This window comes from Phyllobates terribilis, unplaced genomic scaffold (assembly GCF_046119375.1).
Source record: "Phyllobates terribilis strain yellow unplaced genomic scaffold, ASM4611937v1 Scaffold_9__5_contigs__length_417890890, whole genome shotgun sequence".
NCBI classification, from domain to species: Eukaryota; Metazoa; Chordata; class Amphibia; order Anura; family Dendrobatidae; genus Phyllobates; species Phyllobates terribilis.
Window position 1 is genome coordinate 33636287 of NW_027362769.1, and position 20448 is coordinate 33656734.

General features: G+C 42.2%; 1 protein-coding gene across 6 annotated transcripts in view; it reads right to left on the reverse strand.

Annotated features, from left to right (window-relative positions):
- ADAM23 (ADAM metallopeptidase domain 23) overlaps nt 1-20448 on the reverse strand; it is a 302022-nt gene that overhangs the window by 20667 nt on the left and 260907 nt on the right. For 3 of the 6 annotated variants that reach the window (XM_073646384.1, XM_073646379.1, XM_073646381.1), the window contains exon 25: nt 6767-6857. The exons of the other annotated variants lie outside the window; for them this stretch is intronic. In XM_073646384.1, coding sequence (XP_073502485.1) covers nt 6767-6857 — 91 coding nt within the window. The remainder of the gene's footprint in view (nt 1-6766; nt 6858-20448) is intronic. 6 annotated transcript variants of the gene reach the window in all.

Genomic DNA, 20448 nt, shown 5'->3' on the forward strand with positions numbered 1-20448 from the left:
TAAGAATACTTACCCACTTACACTCATCTCCAACCTATATAATCAGCTTATTGGGGCTAAATGGTTTTCTAAACTTGATCTTAGAGGGGCTTATAATTTGATACATATCTGGAAGGGTAATGAGTAGAAAACAGCAATTTTAACGTCTGAGGGTCTTTTTGAAAATCTTGTCATGCTTTTTGGGTTAGCCAATGCACCAGCAGTCTTTCAAGAATTTATAAATTACATATTTTCCGATAATATTGGAAGGTATATTGTGGTATACCTTAATGACATTCAAATTTTTTCGCCTGATCTGGATTCGCACTATGAAAATATCCGTTTTGTCTTACAAAAACTCAGGGAAAATCATTTGTTTGCTAAATTGGAGAAATGTACTTTTTCTGTTCAAAAAATATTGTTTCTGGGGTTCATTGTATCTGCTGAAGGTTTTGAGATGGATCCTGGGAAAGTGTAGGCTATAATTCATTAGGTTCAACCTCGTGACCTTAAAGCATTGCAGCATTTTCTAGGATTCAGTAATTATTATAGAAAATTTATTAGGGGTTTTCCGCAGATCGTTAAAACTCTTACTGATCTTACACTTAAGGGGGCGGATCTTAAAGTTTGGTCGCTGGATGTTATTGGGGCCCTTAGTAAATTGAAAGAGTGTTTCATGTAAGCTCCAGTTTTAATCCAACCCAATCGCCAGAAACCATCGCAGAGGTGGATGCCTCAGAGGTCAGGGTAGGGGCTGTTTTGTCTCAAGGTCCCAAAACTCTGACCAATTTGCGACCATGTGCATTTTTCTCTAGGAAATTTTCATCTGCTGAGAGAAATTATGATGTTGGGAATTGCGAGCTGCTTGCTGTCAAATTAGCTTTTGAAGAATGGAGACATTTTTTGGACAGAGATATTCATCAGGTCACTCTTGTGATGGATCATAAAAATTTAGATTTTATTGAATCTGCTAAACACTTAACCCCAAGACAGGCCAGATGGTCTTTATTTTTTTCAAGATTAAATTTTTCTATCACGTTCAGGCCAGGGTCCAAGAATGTTAAGGCTGACGCTTTATCATGCAGCCTTGATTCAGTTTCTCCAAAGAACCTCTATCCTCCATTTTTCCTCAGGGTATTGTCGTTTCTATGGTATCCGGGGAATTGGAAGCACAGATCCGTAAAGTCCAGTCATCTCCTTCCGCTACTCCAGGTTCCAAATTATTTGTGCCTGTGTATCTAAGATTACTTTTGTTGAAGAAGCTTCATGATTCCATCTTGAGTGGTCATCCTGGGGTCACAGCTACACAGAAAGCTATTGCTAGACTCTTTCGGTGGCCATCCATGCTTAATAATATTAAAGATTTTGTTTCCGCTTGTGATACTGGCTGGCTGGGGAATTGGCTCCATTGACAATTCCAGAAAGACCATGGACTCATTTGTACATGAATTTTATTACGAATTTGCATTTGTCTGGAGGGAAGACTGACATTTGGGTGGTAGTTGACCGATTCAGTAAACAGGCACATTTTGTTTCTTTATCGGGGTTATCAAATGCTCAAGCACTTTCCAGGTTCATGTGGTGAGACTGCATGGAATCCTTCTGAACATTGTATCTGATAGGGGGGTGCAATTTGTGTCTACATTCTGGAAAGAGTTTTGTAGGAAGTTGGGGATTGATTTGTCATTTCCTTTGCTCAATACTCTGAAAGTAAAGGTCAGACAGAAAGGACAAATCAATCGTTGGAACAAATTCTAAGGTGTTTCTTTGTGGCTCAGAAAGAGGACTGGTCCTCACTTTTACTTCTCGCCGAGTTCGCCTTTAACAATAGGGTCAGTCAGTCCACCGGAACCTTACCTTCTTTTTGCAATTATGGTTTTCATCCTCATTTTGGTGAATTTTCTAAGATGGGTTCTTGAGTTGAGGTTGCTATACGGAAACTTGGGGATGTCTGGAGGGAGGTCTAGAGGAATATTGGGGTGGCTCAGCTTCACCAAAAATGGAAGGCTAATAGGAAACGTTTGGATGGTCCCATCTTCAAAGTAGGTGATAAGGTTTGGTCATCATCCAAAACTTATCTAGCTGAAAGTGCTGTCAGGGAAGTTGGGTCCTAAATGTATTGCCCCATATGAAAATATGGAGGTAGTTAATCCAGAGGAGTAAGAGGTGTAGAGGATCATGGATTCTCAGAGGGTCCAAAATTCTCTTCAATATCTCGTTCATTGGAGTGGATATGGACCAGAGGAGAGACCTGGGCTCCGGCTCGTCCTGTGAAGGCTGATTGTCTGGTCAGGACCTTTCATTGTAGGTTTCCTGGGAAACCCGAGAGTCTGGTGGCCACCCTAGAAGAGGGAGTATTGTCACAATCCCACCTATCAGTGTATCTGGACTAAGTGAATGACTGTTCTGCAGTCCAATCTAGGGCAGGGGCGTGCTGAGTTGTCAGTATGGTCATGGACAGCTCAGCCGTCCAATCGGGAGTTGGGGCAAGCTGAGCTGTCAGTGTCTTGAGTGACAGTTTAGCTGTCCAATCAGAGCCAGGGTGTGTCGGGACTTACTCCATGTGTCCCCTGTTCGGAGTAATTAACTGGCTATTTAGCCAGCTCTCTGTCTTAGATTTCTGTCAATTGTAGCCTTGCTCAAGTGGTGTGTGTTTGCTCTGTGCTTCTAGTCTTGTATTCTGAACTTTGTTGCTCGATCTTGGATTTGTCTTGACCATCCGTTTGCCTAGCCCTTTTGTCATAATCCGTTACCTTCTTGGAATTCTGACTTCGGACTGTGACCTGACTACTCCTTTATCTTACCCCTCTGTTTATGACGTACCCTCTTGACTTTTGACCTGGGATCTCTTGACTACCCAGCCTCATGGCTTGTCCGTGAGTAGTGACTAACCTCACATTATGGAACAGTAGAAGAACAATGGAAACTGCAGTTGCAAACTTTACCTTAGTGTACTGTGACTATGGCTGTCTGACATAGTAACATAGTAACATAGTTTGTAAAGCCGAATAAAGACTTGCGTCCATCAAGTTCGACCTGTTAGTTCTGTAATTGCTAAAGTTGATCCAGAGGAGGGCAAAAACCCCAAATGATTTGGCCAATCTTCACCTGAGGAAAAATTCCCTCCCGACTCTGAAACCAGCAGTCAGAATAAATCCCTGTATCAACCTACTATTTTATTTTATTTTTAAGTATATGCTGAAATCTGCCTGGTATCTAGAAATGCATCCAGTCCCCGCTTGAACTGGTGTAGTGAATCCGACATTACAGTCTCCTCACTCAGTGAATTCCATATTCTCACTGCTCTTACCATAAAGAACCCCTTCCTATGCTGGTGCTGAAACCTTTTCTCTTCCAGTCTTAGTGAGTGCCCTCTTGTTACCGTAATATCCCTCCATTTGAACAAATCCCGGGCAAGATCTCTATACTGTCCCCTAACATATTTGTACACATTTATTATGTCCCCCCTCAACCTTCTCTTTTCCAGGCTGAATAGTTCTAGTTTTGCCAACCTCTCTGGGTATTGCAGTCCCTCCATTCCCTTTATTAATTTTGTTGCCCTCCTTTGTACCTTTTCAAGCTCATTTATATCCTTTCTATATATTGGGGCCCATAACTGAGCACAGTATTCCAAGTGTGGTCTGACCAGTGCTTTGTACAGTGGAAGAACAATGTTCTCATCCTTTGCAGCTATACCTCTTCTGATACATCCCATTACCCTGTTTGCCCTTACAGCAGCGGCCTGACTTTGGGCACTCCAATTTAGTTTGCTATCAATCAAGATGCCCAAGTCCTTCTCCATCTCTGAATTCCCCAATGATTTCCCATTCAGTGAGTACTGGTGACTTCCATTTTTCCTTCCCATATGTATGACCTTACATTTCTCCTCGTTAAACCTCATTTGCCATTTAATGCTCCACCTACCCAGCTTATCCAAATCCCTCTGTAGGTCTGCACTGTCCTCTTTTGTATTAATTGTTTTACATAACTTTGTGTCATCTGCAAATATTGATATTTTACTATTTATCCCGTTGACTATGTCGTTAATAAAGATATTAAATAACATTGGGCCTAGTACAGACCCCTGTGGTACCCCACTAGTGACGCTTACCCAATCTGAGTATATTCCATTTATAACCACCCTCTGCCTTCTATCCTTTAGCCAGTTAGCTACCCACTTGCAGACATTTTCCCCCAGCCCCATCATTCTCATTTTGTATACCAACCTATTATGTGGCACGCTATCGAACGCTTTTGAGAAGTCGAGATACACGACATCCACTGGTTCCCCCTGATCTACTCGAGAGCTCACCTCCTCGTAGAAGTCAATCAGGTTTGTTTGGCAGGAGCGATTCCTCATGAATCCATGTTGGTTCGGGATTAAAAGATTATTAGCATCAAGATGCTCCGTAATTGCCTCTTTAATGAAGCTTTCAAAAATTTTGCCCACAACGGACGTCAGACTCACCGGCCGATAGTTTCCGGCGTCACTTTTCGCTCCCTTTTTGAATATTGGCACTACATTCGCCTGTCGCCAATCAAGTGGTACAGACCCAGTCTCAACAGAGTCCTTAAATATAAGATATAACGGTCTGTCTATCACATTACTTAGTTCCCTTAGTACCCGTGGGTGTATGCCATCAGGTCCTGGTGATTTGTTTATTTTAATGCTACTGAGGCGTTTCTGTACCCCAGCTTGGGTTAGATTTGTCATACTTAGTGGAGGATTAAGTTTGTCACTTCTCATTTCTCCTGTTAGTTCGATTTCCTTTGTGAAAGTTGTCGAAAAAAAATTATTTAATAGATTAGCTTTATCCTCATCTTTCTCTATGATTTTGCCTTCCTCACTTTTTATCGGTCCAATATTATCCGATTTAATCCTTTTACTATTTATATACGTGTATATACGTGACTGTGTACAGCATGTTGTTAGAGACACATTAACCCTTTAAAGGCAGCAAATTCCTTTTTCATGCATTATTCACAGGGACATTTTATGGCATAGCTGATAATTTGAGGTAAAGTTCAGGCTCCTAAACTTCATCCCAAATTTTGGCTTGATTTGTGTTTGACTGATTCACTTATGGATACAATTGGTGAATTAATTATTTCTTTGTATTCTATGGATTAGCAAATCAACAAAATGATGTAACAGGCAAAGTTCTACTAGATTGAGTATAGGGTGAATTGAAAGTAAAACTTTTGTCCCTGTAATACGAAAAAATGTTTGAGAAAAGTTTTATAATTTCATCAACTGTCATTTATTATATAAAATATATAAACATTAACTGAGGGCAGGCAGGCAGGCTTTTAAAAATTTAGGAAAAATATATATATAAAAACTGAAAGTTGAAGGCATTGGGTGTAGATAATGAGTTAAATAATGTATCTGTACTTAGTAAGTGAAGTTTCTACAGTATAAAAAATAACCAGCTGTGCAGTATAAACCAAAAAATCGGGAGATAAATATGTGAGATTGGAGTATTGTGATATATTCTTCTTCTGAGACAGATGAATCTCAGAACTAATATATGCAAATAGCCTTTACAGGGAGGAAGAGGACTGGAACTCTAGCGCCACCTATTGGATATAGCAATCCTAAAAGTCAATATTGACCTTTTAATGAGTCTTGCCACTTGACTGGATAAGAAATCAGACCAGGCACTCCATTTGCAGACATGTTTCAGGGTGTTTGCCCCTCATCAGTGCAAAGCAGGAAATTTAATTTGGCAAGGTGAAAACAAAAATAAACTCTTCTCTAATGAAATATACAATCACACATGTGACCAACATAACCTGCTCTTCACATTAAGAGTGTAAATGCCTTGAATGGTTTATAGAAGGTAGGCCATAAAGCAAGTCTAAGCAGGTACACTAGCTAAAAGGGATAAAAATCTGTAGTTGTCCATGAGTTCCTTAGTATTGGTCATCAATAAATAATTAGAAAGGGTCTGTCCCATGGGGACTGGGATCTACTGTGTCAACTCCACCTTTATTGCTTATCTTGGCATTGAGCTATACATACACGTGCGACTGAGTATGTAGGGCGCGTTGTCTGATTAAAAAGCAAATGGGCCATGGCACTTTACCTATGTTCTGCTTATTGGATCGGAACCCCATCAATCTTTTACCTGTATGGATTTATGATCTATCCTATTGATAAGCCATTAATTGATGCCCTAGACAACCCATTTAAGGTGTAACATAAAACACAAGTTCTGATGTAGCTGTCAAAGATGACCAGAGTAAATTACCAAATAATTACAAAATAATCAAGTGTGTTCTCTGTAAGAAATGTGCTGGGGCAAAACAGAAATATCTAGAATAATCGTGAAGTTACCGAACACTTATTGACATATCTTGTTGGTAAGGATTACGTGTTACCAACACCATGTTTCTGAAACTGCAGGGTGGATTAATAGTTTTACATAAAGAAATATTTGTAATACCATAATATATGCATTTTACAAAGGAAATCGTTAAAACATGTCATTGTTCCTACCATAGACATTTTAAAACAACATAAATAGACACATCCAGTTCTGATTGGGTTCAAGGAACAAAGATATAAATGAATATAATTATGCCCCACATTGTCCCAGACAGGAGAGGGTCAACATTGCATGAGCAATTCACATGACATAGACACGGTCAAATCACATGACTGGTACGGTCATCACCACAGGACACAAAGCCAAAGGGACAAGTACACATAAGGCTCAGACACACGGTTTACTGTTACCTCACACACTAGGCACCAGACATAAAACTTGGAAAAAATGCTTACTCTATTCCCCACCCTGTTCCTCCAAATATCACCCCCAGAGCCAGAATGGTCCCTGCCACTGCACCTATAAGTCTGTTAGTGGCCATGCTCACTGTTTGAAAGGGAAAAGGCAGATTATTTTCAAGAAATTAGTCACTCTTTCATGAATATAAAAACAACTACAATCCTGCATCATGAACACAGAATCTTACAAAAGCCTTATTAGAACACCTTTGTTCACCCACTTGTGAATATGGAAAGTTGTTTAATTGTTAGGCCTGAAAGGGAATTTGTCACTAGGTTTTTGCTACCCCATCTGACAGCAGCATGATGTAAGGGCAGATACCTTTATTCCAGCGATGTATCACATACTGGGCTGCTTGGTGCAGTTTTGATAAAATCACAGCTTTCTCTGTTGCAGATCTAGCAGTTCTCTGAATGGTGAGCCCTGTATAATGCCACCCACACCACTGATTGGCAGCTTTCTGTGTACACTGTGCATAGTGGTGGGGGCGAGTATATAAAGAGCTCATGAGTATGGAGGACTACATGGCAGCAGGATTACTAGTCCACTAGTGATAATCTCAGTCCACTAGTGATAATCTCCTGCTGATAAATCAGTGATTTTATCAAAACTGCAGAAAACAGTCCAGTAATTGACACATCACTGGAATCCGTGTCTCTGTCTCTACATTATGCTGCTCTCAGATTAAGTGGCAAAAACCTGGTGTCAGATTCACTTTAACTACACAATGCACTTTTTGCATGCATTTTTAGCTAAAACCTTTAATCTTTAACAGAGAATAGTATAAAGGAAAAGACTTAAAATAATTCAACAAGGACCAAATATGAATTTAATTATTTTTATATAACAAACAATAACAGTTTTTTTTTAAAAATACAGTACAGACCAAAAGTTTGGACACACATTCTCATTTAAAGATTTTTCTGTATTTTCATGACTATGAAAATTGTACATTCACACTGAAGGCATCAAAACTATGAATTCACACATGTGGAATTATACACTTAACAAAAAAGTGTGAAACAACTGAAAATATGTCTTATATTCTAGGTTCTTCAAAGTAGCCACCTTTTGCATTGATGACTGCTTTGCACACTCTTGGCATTCTCTTGATGAGCTTCAAGAGGTAGTCACCGGAAATGGTTTTCACTTCACAGGTGTGCCCTGTCAGGTTTAATAAGTGGGATTTCTTGCCTTATAAATGGGGTTGGGACCATCAGTTGTGTTGTGCAGAAGTCAGGTGGATACACAGCTGATAGTCCTACTGAACAGACTGTTAGAATTTGTATTATGGCAAGAAAATAGCAGCTAAGTAAAGAAAAACGAGTGGCCATCATTACTTTAAGAAATGAAGGTCAGTCAGTGCGAAAAATTGGCAAAACTTTGAAAGGGTCCCCAAGTGCAGATGCAAATACCATCAAGCGCTACAAAGAAACTGGCTCACATGAGGACCGCCCCAGAAAAGGAAGACCAAGAGTCACCTTTGCTTCTGAGGATAAGTTTATCCGAATCATCAGCCTCAGAAATCGCAGGTTAACAGCAGCTCAGATTAGAGACCAGGTCAATGCCACACAGAGTTCTAGCAGCAGACACATCTCTTCAACAACTGTTAAGAGGAGACTTTGTGCAGCAGGCCTTCATAGTAAAATAGCTGCTAGGAAACCACTGCTAAGGACAGGCAACAAGCAGAAGACTTGTTTGGTCTGAAGAACACAAGGAATGGACATTAGACCAGTGGAAATCTGTGCTTTGGTCAGATGAGTCCAAATTTGAGATCTTTGGTTCCAACCACAGTGTCTTTGTGCGACGCAGAAAAGGTGAACGGATGGACTCTACATGCCTGATTCCCACCGTGAAGCATGGAGGAGGAGGTGTGATGGCGTGGGGGTGCTTTGCTGGTGACACTGTTGGGGATTTATTCAAAATTGAAGGCATACTGAACCAGCATGGCTACCACAGCATCTTGCAGCTGCATGCTATTCCATCCGGTTTGCGGTTTTGGACCATCATTTATTTTTCAACAGGACAATGACCCCAAACACACGTCCAGGCTGTGTAAGGGCTATTTGACAAAGAAGGAGAGTGATGGGGTGCTATGCCAGATGACCTCGCCTCAACAGTCACCAGACCTGAAACCAATCGAGATGGTTTGGGGTGAGCTGGACCGCAGAGTGAAGGCAAAAGGGCCAACAAGTGCTAAGTGTGACACCCCAGGGGTCTGGTTGCCACAGTGATAGAGGTATTACGTCTGAGAGCAGGTGGGAGGTCTCTTGGTCAGGGATCCTGTGCATGCCACACCTCCTGCCCAGTCCTGGGAGGGGAAGAACTTCCCCTATATAAACCTAGGGCTGAGGCAGGGTTAGTGAGTAGAGAAGAAGTAGAGACAGAGAAGAGAAGCAGATATAGGAAAAGAACAACAGGAGCTCTGTGGGAGCAGTACTACAAGGAGTCAGGGGCTGGCAGCTGCAGAGCTCGCCCTGACTGAGAAGTTATCACCGGACCCGGAGTCCGAGGCTGTGGGGACTAACTCCTATCCAGCAGCAGAAACCGACCGGCAGGGGATTGCAGGTCCTCTGGCCCAGAAACCCGAAGGCACGGTCACACGCGTGGGACCAGCACCGCCGTCGTGGAGCGGAAGCTACTAGAAGGCCCCGAGTCACCGGCCATACGGGTGAGCACCACACGGTACACTCAGGGACGTGGGCTACTTATACCCGCTTCTAGCAAGGTAGCCAGAAGAGTATCGTTAGTTTGGGAGGCCTACAACTCCGCCTGGCCAGGGGAGATCCCATCTGCTCAAGGACTGACCAGGCCCCAATCGCTAGCCAGTACTCCGGGAGGGTCTATCGTTGTCACCAGTAAAGACCCTGAACTACACCGTACCGTCTCCGAGTGGTTCCTGCTACCCCCATCATCCACGTCGGCTGCCCTGAGGCCATACCCCTCCCGTTGGGGGTTATACTATCACGCTGCACAATCCTACCACCGGCCTCAGCGGTCTGCCCTGCAGCAGCAGCTCCTTAGCTGTACTCAACGGGTGGCGTAGTCGTCCAACATCTACCGCTAATACAGCGCCACTTAGTTTGACTCCCTGGGCACGGACCGGATCACCACCACGAGACTACAACCCTCAAGAGATCCGGCTCCGGGTAAGCTCCCACGTGCGCAACGCAGCGCGACACAGGCCCAGGGGCGCGTCACTAAGCATCTCTGGGAACTCCTTCAAGATTGTTGGAAGACCATTTCCGGTGACTACCTCTTGAAGCTCATCAAGAGAATGCCAAGAGTGTGCAAAGCAGTCATCAAAGCAAAAGGTGGCTACTTTGAAGAACCTAGAATATAAGACATATTTTCAGTTGTTTCACACTTTTTTGTTAAGTATATAATTCCACATGTGTTAATTCATAGTTTTGATGCCTTCAGTGTGAATGTACAATTTTCATAGTCATGAAAATACAGAAAAATCTTTAAATGAGAAGGTGTGTCCAAACTTTGGTCTGTACTCTACTTTAGAAAGGGAATTGTAAAAGAGAAAAAATCTGTTACCAAAACATTTGGTAGATTGCATTAACAGTGTACAAAGTATAAGGCCTGCACTGAGCAATAGGCATAATGTTGACAAGTGTTCCTGTCCAGCCATTTAACAGCAGCCTATAGTTTGAAGTCTATAAAATAGAAGCCTGTATTCTGCTGACAGATCTGCAGTATGAACACAGAAAAGTCCAGGTGGAGCAGAGAGTCAATTTGATTAGGAGAACATTATGTATATTCAAATCTCTTTTCATGTTAAAAAGTGTGAATTAAGGGAATTAATCAGCAGGTTTTTGCTACGTAATATGAGGACAGCATGAAGAAGGGGATAAGACATTTTAGGGATGTGCCACTTATTAGGCTGCGTGCTGTTATTTCAATACAATGCATGTTTTACCACCAGGAGATTATCACTGCCTGGACTACATGGCATGTGAGCCCTGGTCCGACCACGCCCCCTCTTCTGATTAGCTGCTCACTGTTAATATACAATGTACACAGAAAGCTGTGCTGTGGGCGAGGTTAGTTTTCTGACCTCTGCTACATGCTACAAAAACTCTGATTGTGTCTCAACTGCAGTACCCAGAAAACTAAGTGATACATCGTTGGAATCAGGGTCTCTTTCCTACATTATGCTGTTCTCAGATGAGGTAGCAAAAACCTGGTGAGAGATTTCCTTTAAAGGATAAATGACTGCTCCCCAGCCTCCTGACTTTCTTGCTGCTTGTTGGGGTGCTCCTATTTGACTGTCAGTTTATGCCAGGGGCATTGTCATGCTTAGTGCCTGAATTTTGTGTGCTACGATGCTGCTACATGAGCTTTGCCTCTGCAGCACTGGACGCACCGTAGGACCGAAGCAGGCTGGGATGAGGAGCTAATGGCATGCTTCCGAAATCCCGCCAGCCTCAGCACAGTGTTTACAAGCTTACTAGGAACAAAAAGTTTGCGAGGACTGCACGTTTGGCCACCGCTGCTAGACAACAGTGGTTTCCAGTTCCATTGGCAACAAGCAGTAAACAATAAAAAAAAAAAAAAAAACTAGCTGGATAATGGGGCAAATTGTAATATATAATTTGTAAATTGCTTGTTTTTACAAACATTCGCAATTAAATGGAAATAAACCTTTAAAGCTCAGCTCAGAATCTAAAATATCATCAGTGACAGCAATTTACCAATATATCCTACTCTTCAATTATGTATATTAATGCTTCTGGGTCCTGAGGCACAATATATTCTAGGATGCCCAACTATTGCTATAATTTAGCCTGATATCTTTGTACTGTATATGGCTGAGGACCTTCTAAGGCATCATGGTCCAGATGTAACCACAACCTCAGTCCTATGGATGCCCATGTTCCAGCATTTTAATTCTAAAAACTAAATGGTTTTATGTTCACTGTCTAATACTGGCCATATACATTAAATAGCTGTTGGCAGAATGATGCCATGACCAATCGTTCGCCTGACAGCCAACTCAACCGACTCTCCCATACAAAAGAGTGCTGAGAGCTCCTGTGTTCTCTATGCGAAAGCCACAGGTTGACATGTCGGCCGACAGCTTATCTCTGGGAGAACAATGCAATCAGCAGCCCGAAATCAGACATGCACGATCGACATCTCTCCCAACGATCAGTCGGTCAGTGCCCCTATACACATTAGACCGTCAGCCAAACCCGTCGATATCCACAGGTTTAGCAGACTGTATAAGAGCCTTTAGGCTCTTATCTGCTGCTGGTATTTATTCTCTATTTTCACTGCCTCAATTAATGCATACAACAGGAAACAAAGGTTTATTATAAAGCATTTTAACCCCTTTTTCAACCTGGCCAATTTTCGGTTTTGCCCCTAATTTATTTTTCCTTCCCTTCTTCCAAGAGGCAGAAGGAGGGCTGAATTGAATGTTAATGTCTTTTTTTATTTTTCAGCAATTTTTTTTAGCCTCCCTCCTGTGAACCTAAATCTTGTTGGATTGTTTCCACTATATAATGCACTACTTTAAAGGAATTTTCCACTTTCAGGAAAGTGGACCCCAAATGCTAAGACAAATTCAAACAGAGCAAGCATTCCCAATCCCTGGGTCCAGCACTGGCTCCCTGCTGATCCTCAGGTGCCAGTGTTTTATCGGCATCAGTGACGTCACGTCTACATTGCGCATTCCCGCTGTAACCAATCAATGAACTTGGCAATTTGTTTCATCTACCATGGCACAGTTAAATAAATTGTCTATAAACCTAACAGCTGGTTCATACTGCCTGAACTACGAGCAGCATTTCAGAGAACAACATAGTTGAAAACGCAGCCAGGGACAAGATGACTAGTCCAAAAAGGTATGTTCCCATGGTCTTTTCCTGCCTGCTCAGCTAGACTGACAGGTCTATGTGTGTAGGGAAAGAGATGTCTGTCTAGCTCGTGGGGAGAAGCCAGCATGGACATATTAGTAATCAATGCACATATACAGGTAAGTAGAAAGCATACACCTACATCATATGGTCAAAAGTATTGTGAGAAATTAGTTTTATGACATTCCATTCTAAATCCATAGGCATTAACTTGGTCAACGCTACGCAGCTTTTAGTCTCCAGGGAAGACTTTCTACAAGGCTTTAAGGTTTTGGAGGGTGTCTGCAGAAATTTTTGTCCATTCATCCAGGAGAGCATTTGTGAGGCCAGACCTTGATGTTGGACAAGAAGAGTCGGTTCACAGTCTTAGCTCTTGTTCATCACAAAAGAGTGTAGTGAGGTTAAGGTCAGGGCTCTGTTGTGGCTAGTCAAGTTTCTTCACACTAAACTCACCCAACCTTACAATTATGGATCTTGCTCTTTGTACTGGGGCACAGTCATGCTGGAACAGAAAAAGGCCTTTGCCAAACTGTTTCCACAAAGATTGAAGCATACGATTATAAAAAATGTTTTGATATGCTGAAGCACTAAGGTTTCTCATCACTGGATCTAAAGGGCATAGGCCAACCCCTGAAATACAACTGCCACCAAACCTAACAGTTGGCACACAGGCAGGTAGTATTCTCTGTGTACACGTCAAACCAAGACTCATCCATCAGCCTGCCAGATAGAGATGTGTGATGTGTCACTCCAAAGAACACATTTCCACTACTCCAGTGCTGCTGTGCTTTGCAATACTCCATCTGACAATTGGAATCTGTGCTTGCTGATAAGGTTTGCATGCAGATGCTTGGCCATGGAAACTCATGTTGTGAAACTCCCGACACATAGTTTTTGTGCCGTTGTTAATGCCAGTGGACGTTTGGAACCTTTATGCAATATGCGGCTCAGTGACCCAGCTCTGTCACTTTACATGGTCAGAGACTTTGTGGCCAAGTTGCTGTGATTACTAAACAAAGTAGCCACCTTTTGCTTTGATGACTGCTTTGCACACTCTTGGCATTCTCTTGATGAGCTTCAAGAGGTAGTCACCGGAAATGGTCTTCCAACAATCTTGAAGGAGTTCCCAGAGATGCTTAGCACTTGTTGGCCCTTTTGCCTTCACTCTGCGGTCCAGCTCACCCCAAACCATCTCGATTGGTTTCAGGTCTGGTGAATGTTGAGGCGAGGTCATCTGGCATAGCACCCCATCACTCTCCTTCTTTGTCAAATAGCCCTTACACAGCCTGGACGTGTGTTTGGGGTCATTGTCCTGTTGAAAAATAAATGATGGTCCAAAAACGCAAGCCGGATGGAATAGCATGCAGCTATTCAGTATGCCTTCAATTTTGAATAAATCCCCAACAGTGTCACCAGCAAAGCACCCCCACACCATCACACCTCCACCTCCATGCTTCACGGTGGGAACCAGGCATGTAGAGTCCATCCGTTCACCTTTTCTTGGCATTCTCTTGATGAGCTTCAAGAGGTAGTCACAGGAAATCGTTTTCACTTCACAGGTGTGCCCTGTCAGGTTTAATAAGAGGAATTTCTTGCCTTATAAATGGGGTTGGGACCATCAGTTGTGTTGTGCAGAAGTCAAGTGGATACACAACTGATAGTCGTACTGAATAGACTGTTAGAATTTGTATTATGGCAAGAAAAAAGCAGCTAAGTAAAGAAAAAGGAGTGGCCATCATTACTTTAAGAAATGAAGGTCAGTCAGTCCGAAAAATTGGCCACACTTTGAAAGTGTCCCCAAGTGCAGTTGCAAAAACCATCAAGCGCTACAAAGAAACTGGCTCACATGAGGACCGCCCCAGGAAAGGAAGACCAAGAGTCACCTCTGCTTCTGAGGATAAGTTTATCCGAGTCACCAGCCTCAGAAATCGCAGGTTAACAGCAGCTCAGATTAGAGACCAGGTCAATGCCACACAGAGTTCTAGCAGCAGCCACATCTCTACAACAAATGTTAAGAGGAGACTTTGTGCAGCAGGCCTTCATAGTAAAATAGCTGCTAGGAAACCACTACTAAGGACAGGCAACAAGCAGAAGAGACTTGTTTGGGCTAAAGAACACAAGGAATGGACAATAGACCAATGGAAATCTGTGCTTTGGTCTGATGAGTCCAAATTTGAGATCTTTGGTTCCAACCACCGTGTCTTTGTGAGACGCAGAAAAGGTGAACGGATGAACTCTACATGCCTGGTTCCCACCGTGAAGCTTTGAAGAGGAGGCGTGTTGGTGTGGGGGTGCTTTGCTGGTGACACTGTTGGGGATTTATTCAAAATTTAAGGCATACTGAACCAGCATGGCTACCACAGCATCTTGCAGCGGCATGCTATTCCATCCAGTTTGCGTTTAGTTGGACCATCATTTATTTTTCAACAGGACAATAACCCCAAACACACCTCCAGGCTGTGTAAGGGCTATTTAACCAAGAAGGAGAGTGATGGGGTGCTACACCAGATGACCTGGCCTCCACAGTCACCAGACCTGAACCCAATCGAGATGGTTTGGGGTGAGCTGGACCGCAGAGTGAAGGCAAAAGGGCCAACAAGTGCTAAGCATCTCTGGGAACTCCTTCAAGATTGTTGGAAGACCATTTCCGGTGACTACCTCTTGAAGCTCATCAAGAGAATGCCAAGAGTGTGCAAAGCAGTCATCAAAGCAAAAGGTGGCTACTTTGAAGAACCTAGAATATAAGACATATTTTCAGTTGTTTCACACTTTTTTGTTAAGTATATAATTCCACATGTGTTAATTCATAGTTTTGATGCCTTCAGTGTGAATGTACAATTTTCAAAATCATGAAAATACAGAAAAATCTTTAAATGAGAAGGTGTGTCCAAACTTTTGGTCTGTACTGTACTCTGCAAGAGTTTTTAGGCAATTGTGGAAAAAATGCAGCATTCAAAAATAGAAGTGTTAATAGTTTGTTATCAATTGTAATACAAAGTGAATATACAAAAAAAACTCTAAATCAAATCAAAACAGCATCAGTTCTTATAGATACACTTGCAGAGTTTTTGAAGAAACTTGGCAGGTAGGTTGTTCCAAACATCTTGGAGAACTAACCACAGATCTTCTGTGGATGTAGGCTTGTGAACATCCTTCTGTCTTTTCATGTAATCTCAGAAAGACTTAATGATGATGATATCAGGGCTCTGTGAGGGCCATATCATTTCCAGGACTCCTTGTTCTTCTTTAGTCTGAAGTTCGTTCTTAATGGCTACGTGTTTGGAGTTGTTGTCCTGCTGCAGAATATATTTGGAGTCAAGCTGATGCCTCCCTGATAGTATTGCATGATAGATAAGTATCTGCGTGTATTTGACAGCACTGAGGACATCATTCATCTTGACCAGATACTCTCCTCCATTTGCTGAAATGCAGCCCCAAAGGAAGGAACCTCCTCCATGCTTGAACTCTAGGACTTAATTCAGAGATCAGTGATTTATCACGTGTGCTTAAAATGGTCTGAGTCTCATCCTATTTTCATCTGTATTTGGTTCGTGTGTCAGTTTGTACATTTATTGGCCAATGATTATCACTGCTGAAAAAATTAAGTAAATTACAAAGCTTCACCTATCCATTAGGGTAGGGTCACACAACCGTTTTCTCCACAATCGAGAAAAACGGTCTGATTATTCTGATCAGACTTTGATCACAGTTTGATTAGAGTGGTATCAGTTTTTCTCAGACATTGAGAGATAAAAAAAGTTCTCCACCTTCTCCATTCTGTCAGGCCGGGAAAATCGGACTGCACTCGGGTTTCACCCATAGACTATTTTGATCCAATAATCAGATCAAAATCAGACATGTCTCGGATTCTTTCTGCGGACCACTCGGTCCGAGGAAAAGGTCGGACATATGCACAGTCTCATAGAATATCATGGGTATGAGTGCTATTCGTGAAAACCACAGATAGCTCTCGTAAGAGAAAATCAGTCGTGTGCACGAGTCCTTACAATGTTAATCACGGACAGCACATGGAATGCACGGTGATGCCATCCGTGGGCTGTCTGTGATTTTCACAGACCTATGGACTTGTATGGGTAATTTTGATCAGTGACTCTGATTACAAACCTCTCGTCCGCAAAAAAAACCATGGACATGTGAACAGCTACACGGACTATATTGAGTACATGTTCCATCTGTGAGAACTATAGATAGAACATATACTTGAAAAACAGATGTCTGAATGAGGCCTTAGCAATCTCTGTCAGACCAGTTCTGAGCAATTTTTACAGTAAGGTGGGGGGTATCATTTTGTTAAAAAAAGGCCACTGCTTTTAAGGAATGCTATTGCAAAGAAAAGGAGTAACTAACTGGTCTGCAAAAAGGTCTAGTTAGGTGGTATATGTTAACGTACGTTCTCAAAGCATTACACTGCATTTGCAGATTTGCCTTCTGTCATGGTGCATCTTGGTGCTATCTTCTTCCCAGATAAGTGAATCCCAAGCACCAAACTGTCCACATGATGATTCATGGTGCCATTGTCCTTGTCTGATGTTCATGTACCCATTGAAGGTGCTTTTAGCAGTTGACATAACTTTGCAGCATGTTTGACACCCCCATAAGTAGCTAGCTTTGATGCACGGTTGTGTGATAGATAGCATTAACTTTTTAAGGAATTTGTGCTACAATAGCCCAATTGTGCGACTGGACACGCTAGTCTTTGCTCTCTATCAATGTTCAGTGGGCACTCGTGACCCTATCACCAGTTTAATAAGTTATTGTTTGGCAGATACTAAACAATGCATTTCAAGAACACTCCACAAGACCTGCTGTTTTGGAGATGCTCTGACCCAGTCATTCAGCCATTACAATTTTTTACTTGCCAAAGTCACTCAGATGCACATACTTGCTCATTTTTCCAGCTTCCAACATATCAACCTTTAGAACTATCTGTTCACATGTTGTCTTATATAACTCACCCCTTAACAGGTGTCATTGTATTGAGACAATCATCATTATTTACTTGACCTTTTTATATGTTCATATGTACAGTAGCTATATCTAGACATATGATACATGTTAATTCTTACTGAACATACTTGGCGTAGAATTTAATATATAATCTATATAAAACGTTGAGTACTTTAATATTACATATTTTGCACTGAGCCTCCAATATAGCCCAGAGCTGTATTCATAATTCTGTTGATTGTTATTTGAAACAGTACAAAGTCTGGTCACCATAGATTGATGAGCTCTCAGTCCAGCTTGGGTAAAAGGCTGGAGGGACAATAAGCACAATAGGGTCTTATCCAAGTAAAATAGAAAGATTGTGGGCAGAGGTGCTCACCTGGTAGGGTTGTGAGATCACAACCACTAAAAAGCTTCAAGGCTGCTGCAGACCCACGGCTTGAAGAACATCAGAGAATGGAGAGAAATGGATTAAATCTGTGCTGCTCATGAATGATGATGGAAAAGGAGTCAGAAATCCAGTTCATTTGTCAAATAAACCGCATTTCTGGATTTCGGACTCCTTTTTCATCATCAATCACCAGCAGCGCAGATTTAACCTATTTCCCTCCATTCTCTGATGCTCTCATAGTCCAGCTAACACTTTGCTGTTGAAAGAAATGTAATGTAATGCATTTACAAAATCACTCAACCTTGTATATGCATTATATATCTATATAAAGTACTGAAATTGAAAATTAAGTATTTTTGCTAGTAGCCATATTTAAACATATTGAACGATTTTGTGACAACATCTCCTTTGCAGATCAATACCATATACGTCAGGTGAGGACTAAGCACAAAGTTTTATGATTCTCTAAAGTGTCAGAGAGCATTTTACAAAACGGGGATTGATGGGACCTTCAACGCTCCTGAGAGACCAATTGATGTCATGGCTACTTGATTTCTACTCAAAGAAAGTAACAGAAAGAGCAAAGGCCTTAGGATCTATGGAGGTCTTAGGCTGTGTGCCCACGTAGCGTTTTTCAAGCGTTTAAGCTGCGGAATTTCCGCAGCGTAAACGCTTGTGAAACGCTAGGTAATCCGCTCCCCATGGTCCCCAAGGGGATTCCGCAAGTTCTATGCCCACGCTGCGGATTTTTCCGCAGCGTTTATGCTGCGTTCAAAAATCCGCAGCATGTTCATTAATTTTGCGTTTCCGCAAGCGGAATTGCCTTGTACAATGCATTAAAAACGCAAGGCAATTCCGCATGTGGTAAACGCGCGATAAGCGCGCAATAAACACGTGCGGAATTCCGCATGCGTTTTTCCGGGAGAGGACATGCGGAAATGAAGCAGAAATTTTCTGCTTCATTTCCGCAACGTGGGCACATAGCCTTAGAATCTATGGAGGTCTTAGAGATAAACTCCTCACTGATAAGTGTTTTATCAAAAGTCCTGATTACATAATATTCACCCCTTTTATTAGGCTATGTGCCCACGATGCAGAAATGAAGCAGAAAATTTCTGCAGCATTTCTGCATCTCCCTGGCAGAAAAAACGCATGCAGATTGTGCATGCACTTTTCCTGCAGATTACATGTGGAATACATGCGGATTCACATGCGTTTCCGCATGCAGATTGACAAGCACTTTCCAGGAGATTAGCATCACTTGGAAAGTGCTTGACAACTAGGTCACACTGTATAAATCCATGCAAATAGCATGGATTTATATAGTGTGACCGTAAAACAATGCTTCAAATAAAGCTATACTCACCCCCGATGCTGCAGCGCTCCTTCCTGTCTGGTTCCCGGCTGCCAGCATATCGCGAGACACAGCGGTGAAGGGCCTGCGGTCACATGACTGTGACGTCACCGAAGGTCCTTCAGCGCTGCCGGCATGCAGAGAGAAGACGTCGGAAAGGTGAATATAAACTTTATTTTTTATTTTATTCTTTTTTTTACAGGTACAATGGTACCCAGGTCTGGATGAGAGTCTCCTCTCCTCCAGAACTGGGTACCATCCACACATAGAGACGCATAGAATCCGCTTGTACAAATGTACAGACGCGGATTCTATGCGTCTCAATGCAAGTCAATGGCGGTGCTTCCGCAAAATTAATGAACATGCTGCGGATTTATGAGCGCTGCAGAAACGCAGCGGAAAAATCCGCAGCATGTGCATTGACATTGCGGAATGCCATTGGGGACCAAGGGGTGCGGATTACCATGCGTTTTTGATGCGTTTCCGCTGCGGAAATTCCTCAGCATAAACGCATGAAAAATGCATCGTGTGCACGCAGCCTTAAGAAAACCATATTAGACAGATTTTCATATTTTGTCAAGAAAGACAATATAAGATTTAAAGGTATACTCCACTGAAGACAAGAAAATTGAGGCTCAATTACACAGGCTGATCCGTGGCCGTAGAAAGCCGCCAACTGGCTACGTAGAAGCCAATCGGCGGTCGTTTGACAGCCATTTTTACAGGCCAGTTGAGCTTCTGATGCACACAGAATGATTGCTATTAGATTGTTCTGTGCGTTTATTCTGTCACTGTTCTCGGAAGCAAATTGACTGTTTCCACGGAATGATTTCCTGCCTAGAACAATGATTTTTAAAATAGTGTTTTGCTTGTTCATTGGGTGAATGGCAGCTTGTTAACACTGTTTGATTATATTTGGGCAATATAATTGTTAGAACCCTCCTGTTAGTTTTTTCTATTTTGCTGGTCACATGACTTTTTGCCTATTTAATCCAGCTCCGCCCTCCTGGCCTTGCTGGACTTCAGTGTTATATTTACTCTTAAGCTAGCCAGGTGCCTTGTACCTTTCTCTGTAGTTTGCTTGGTCTTTTGACC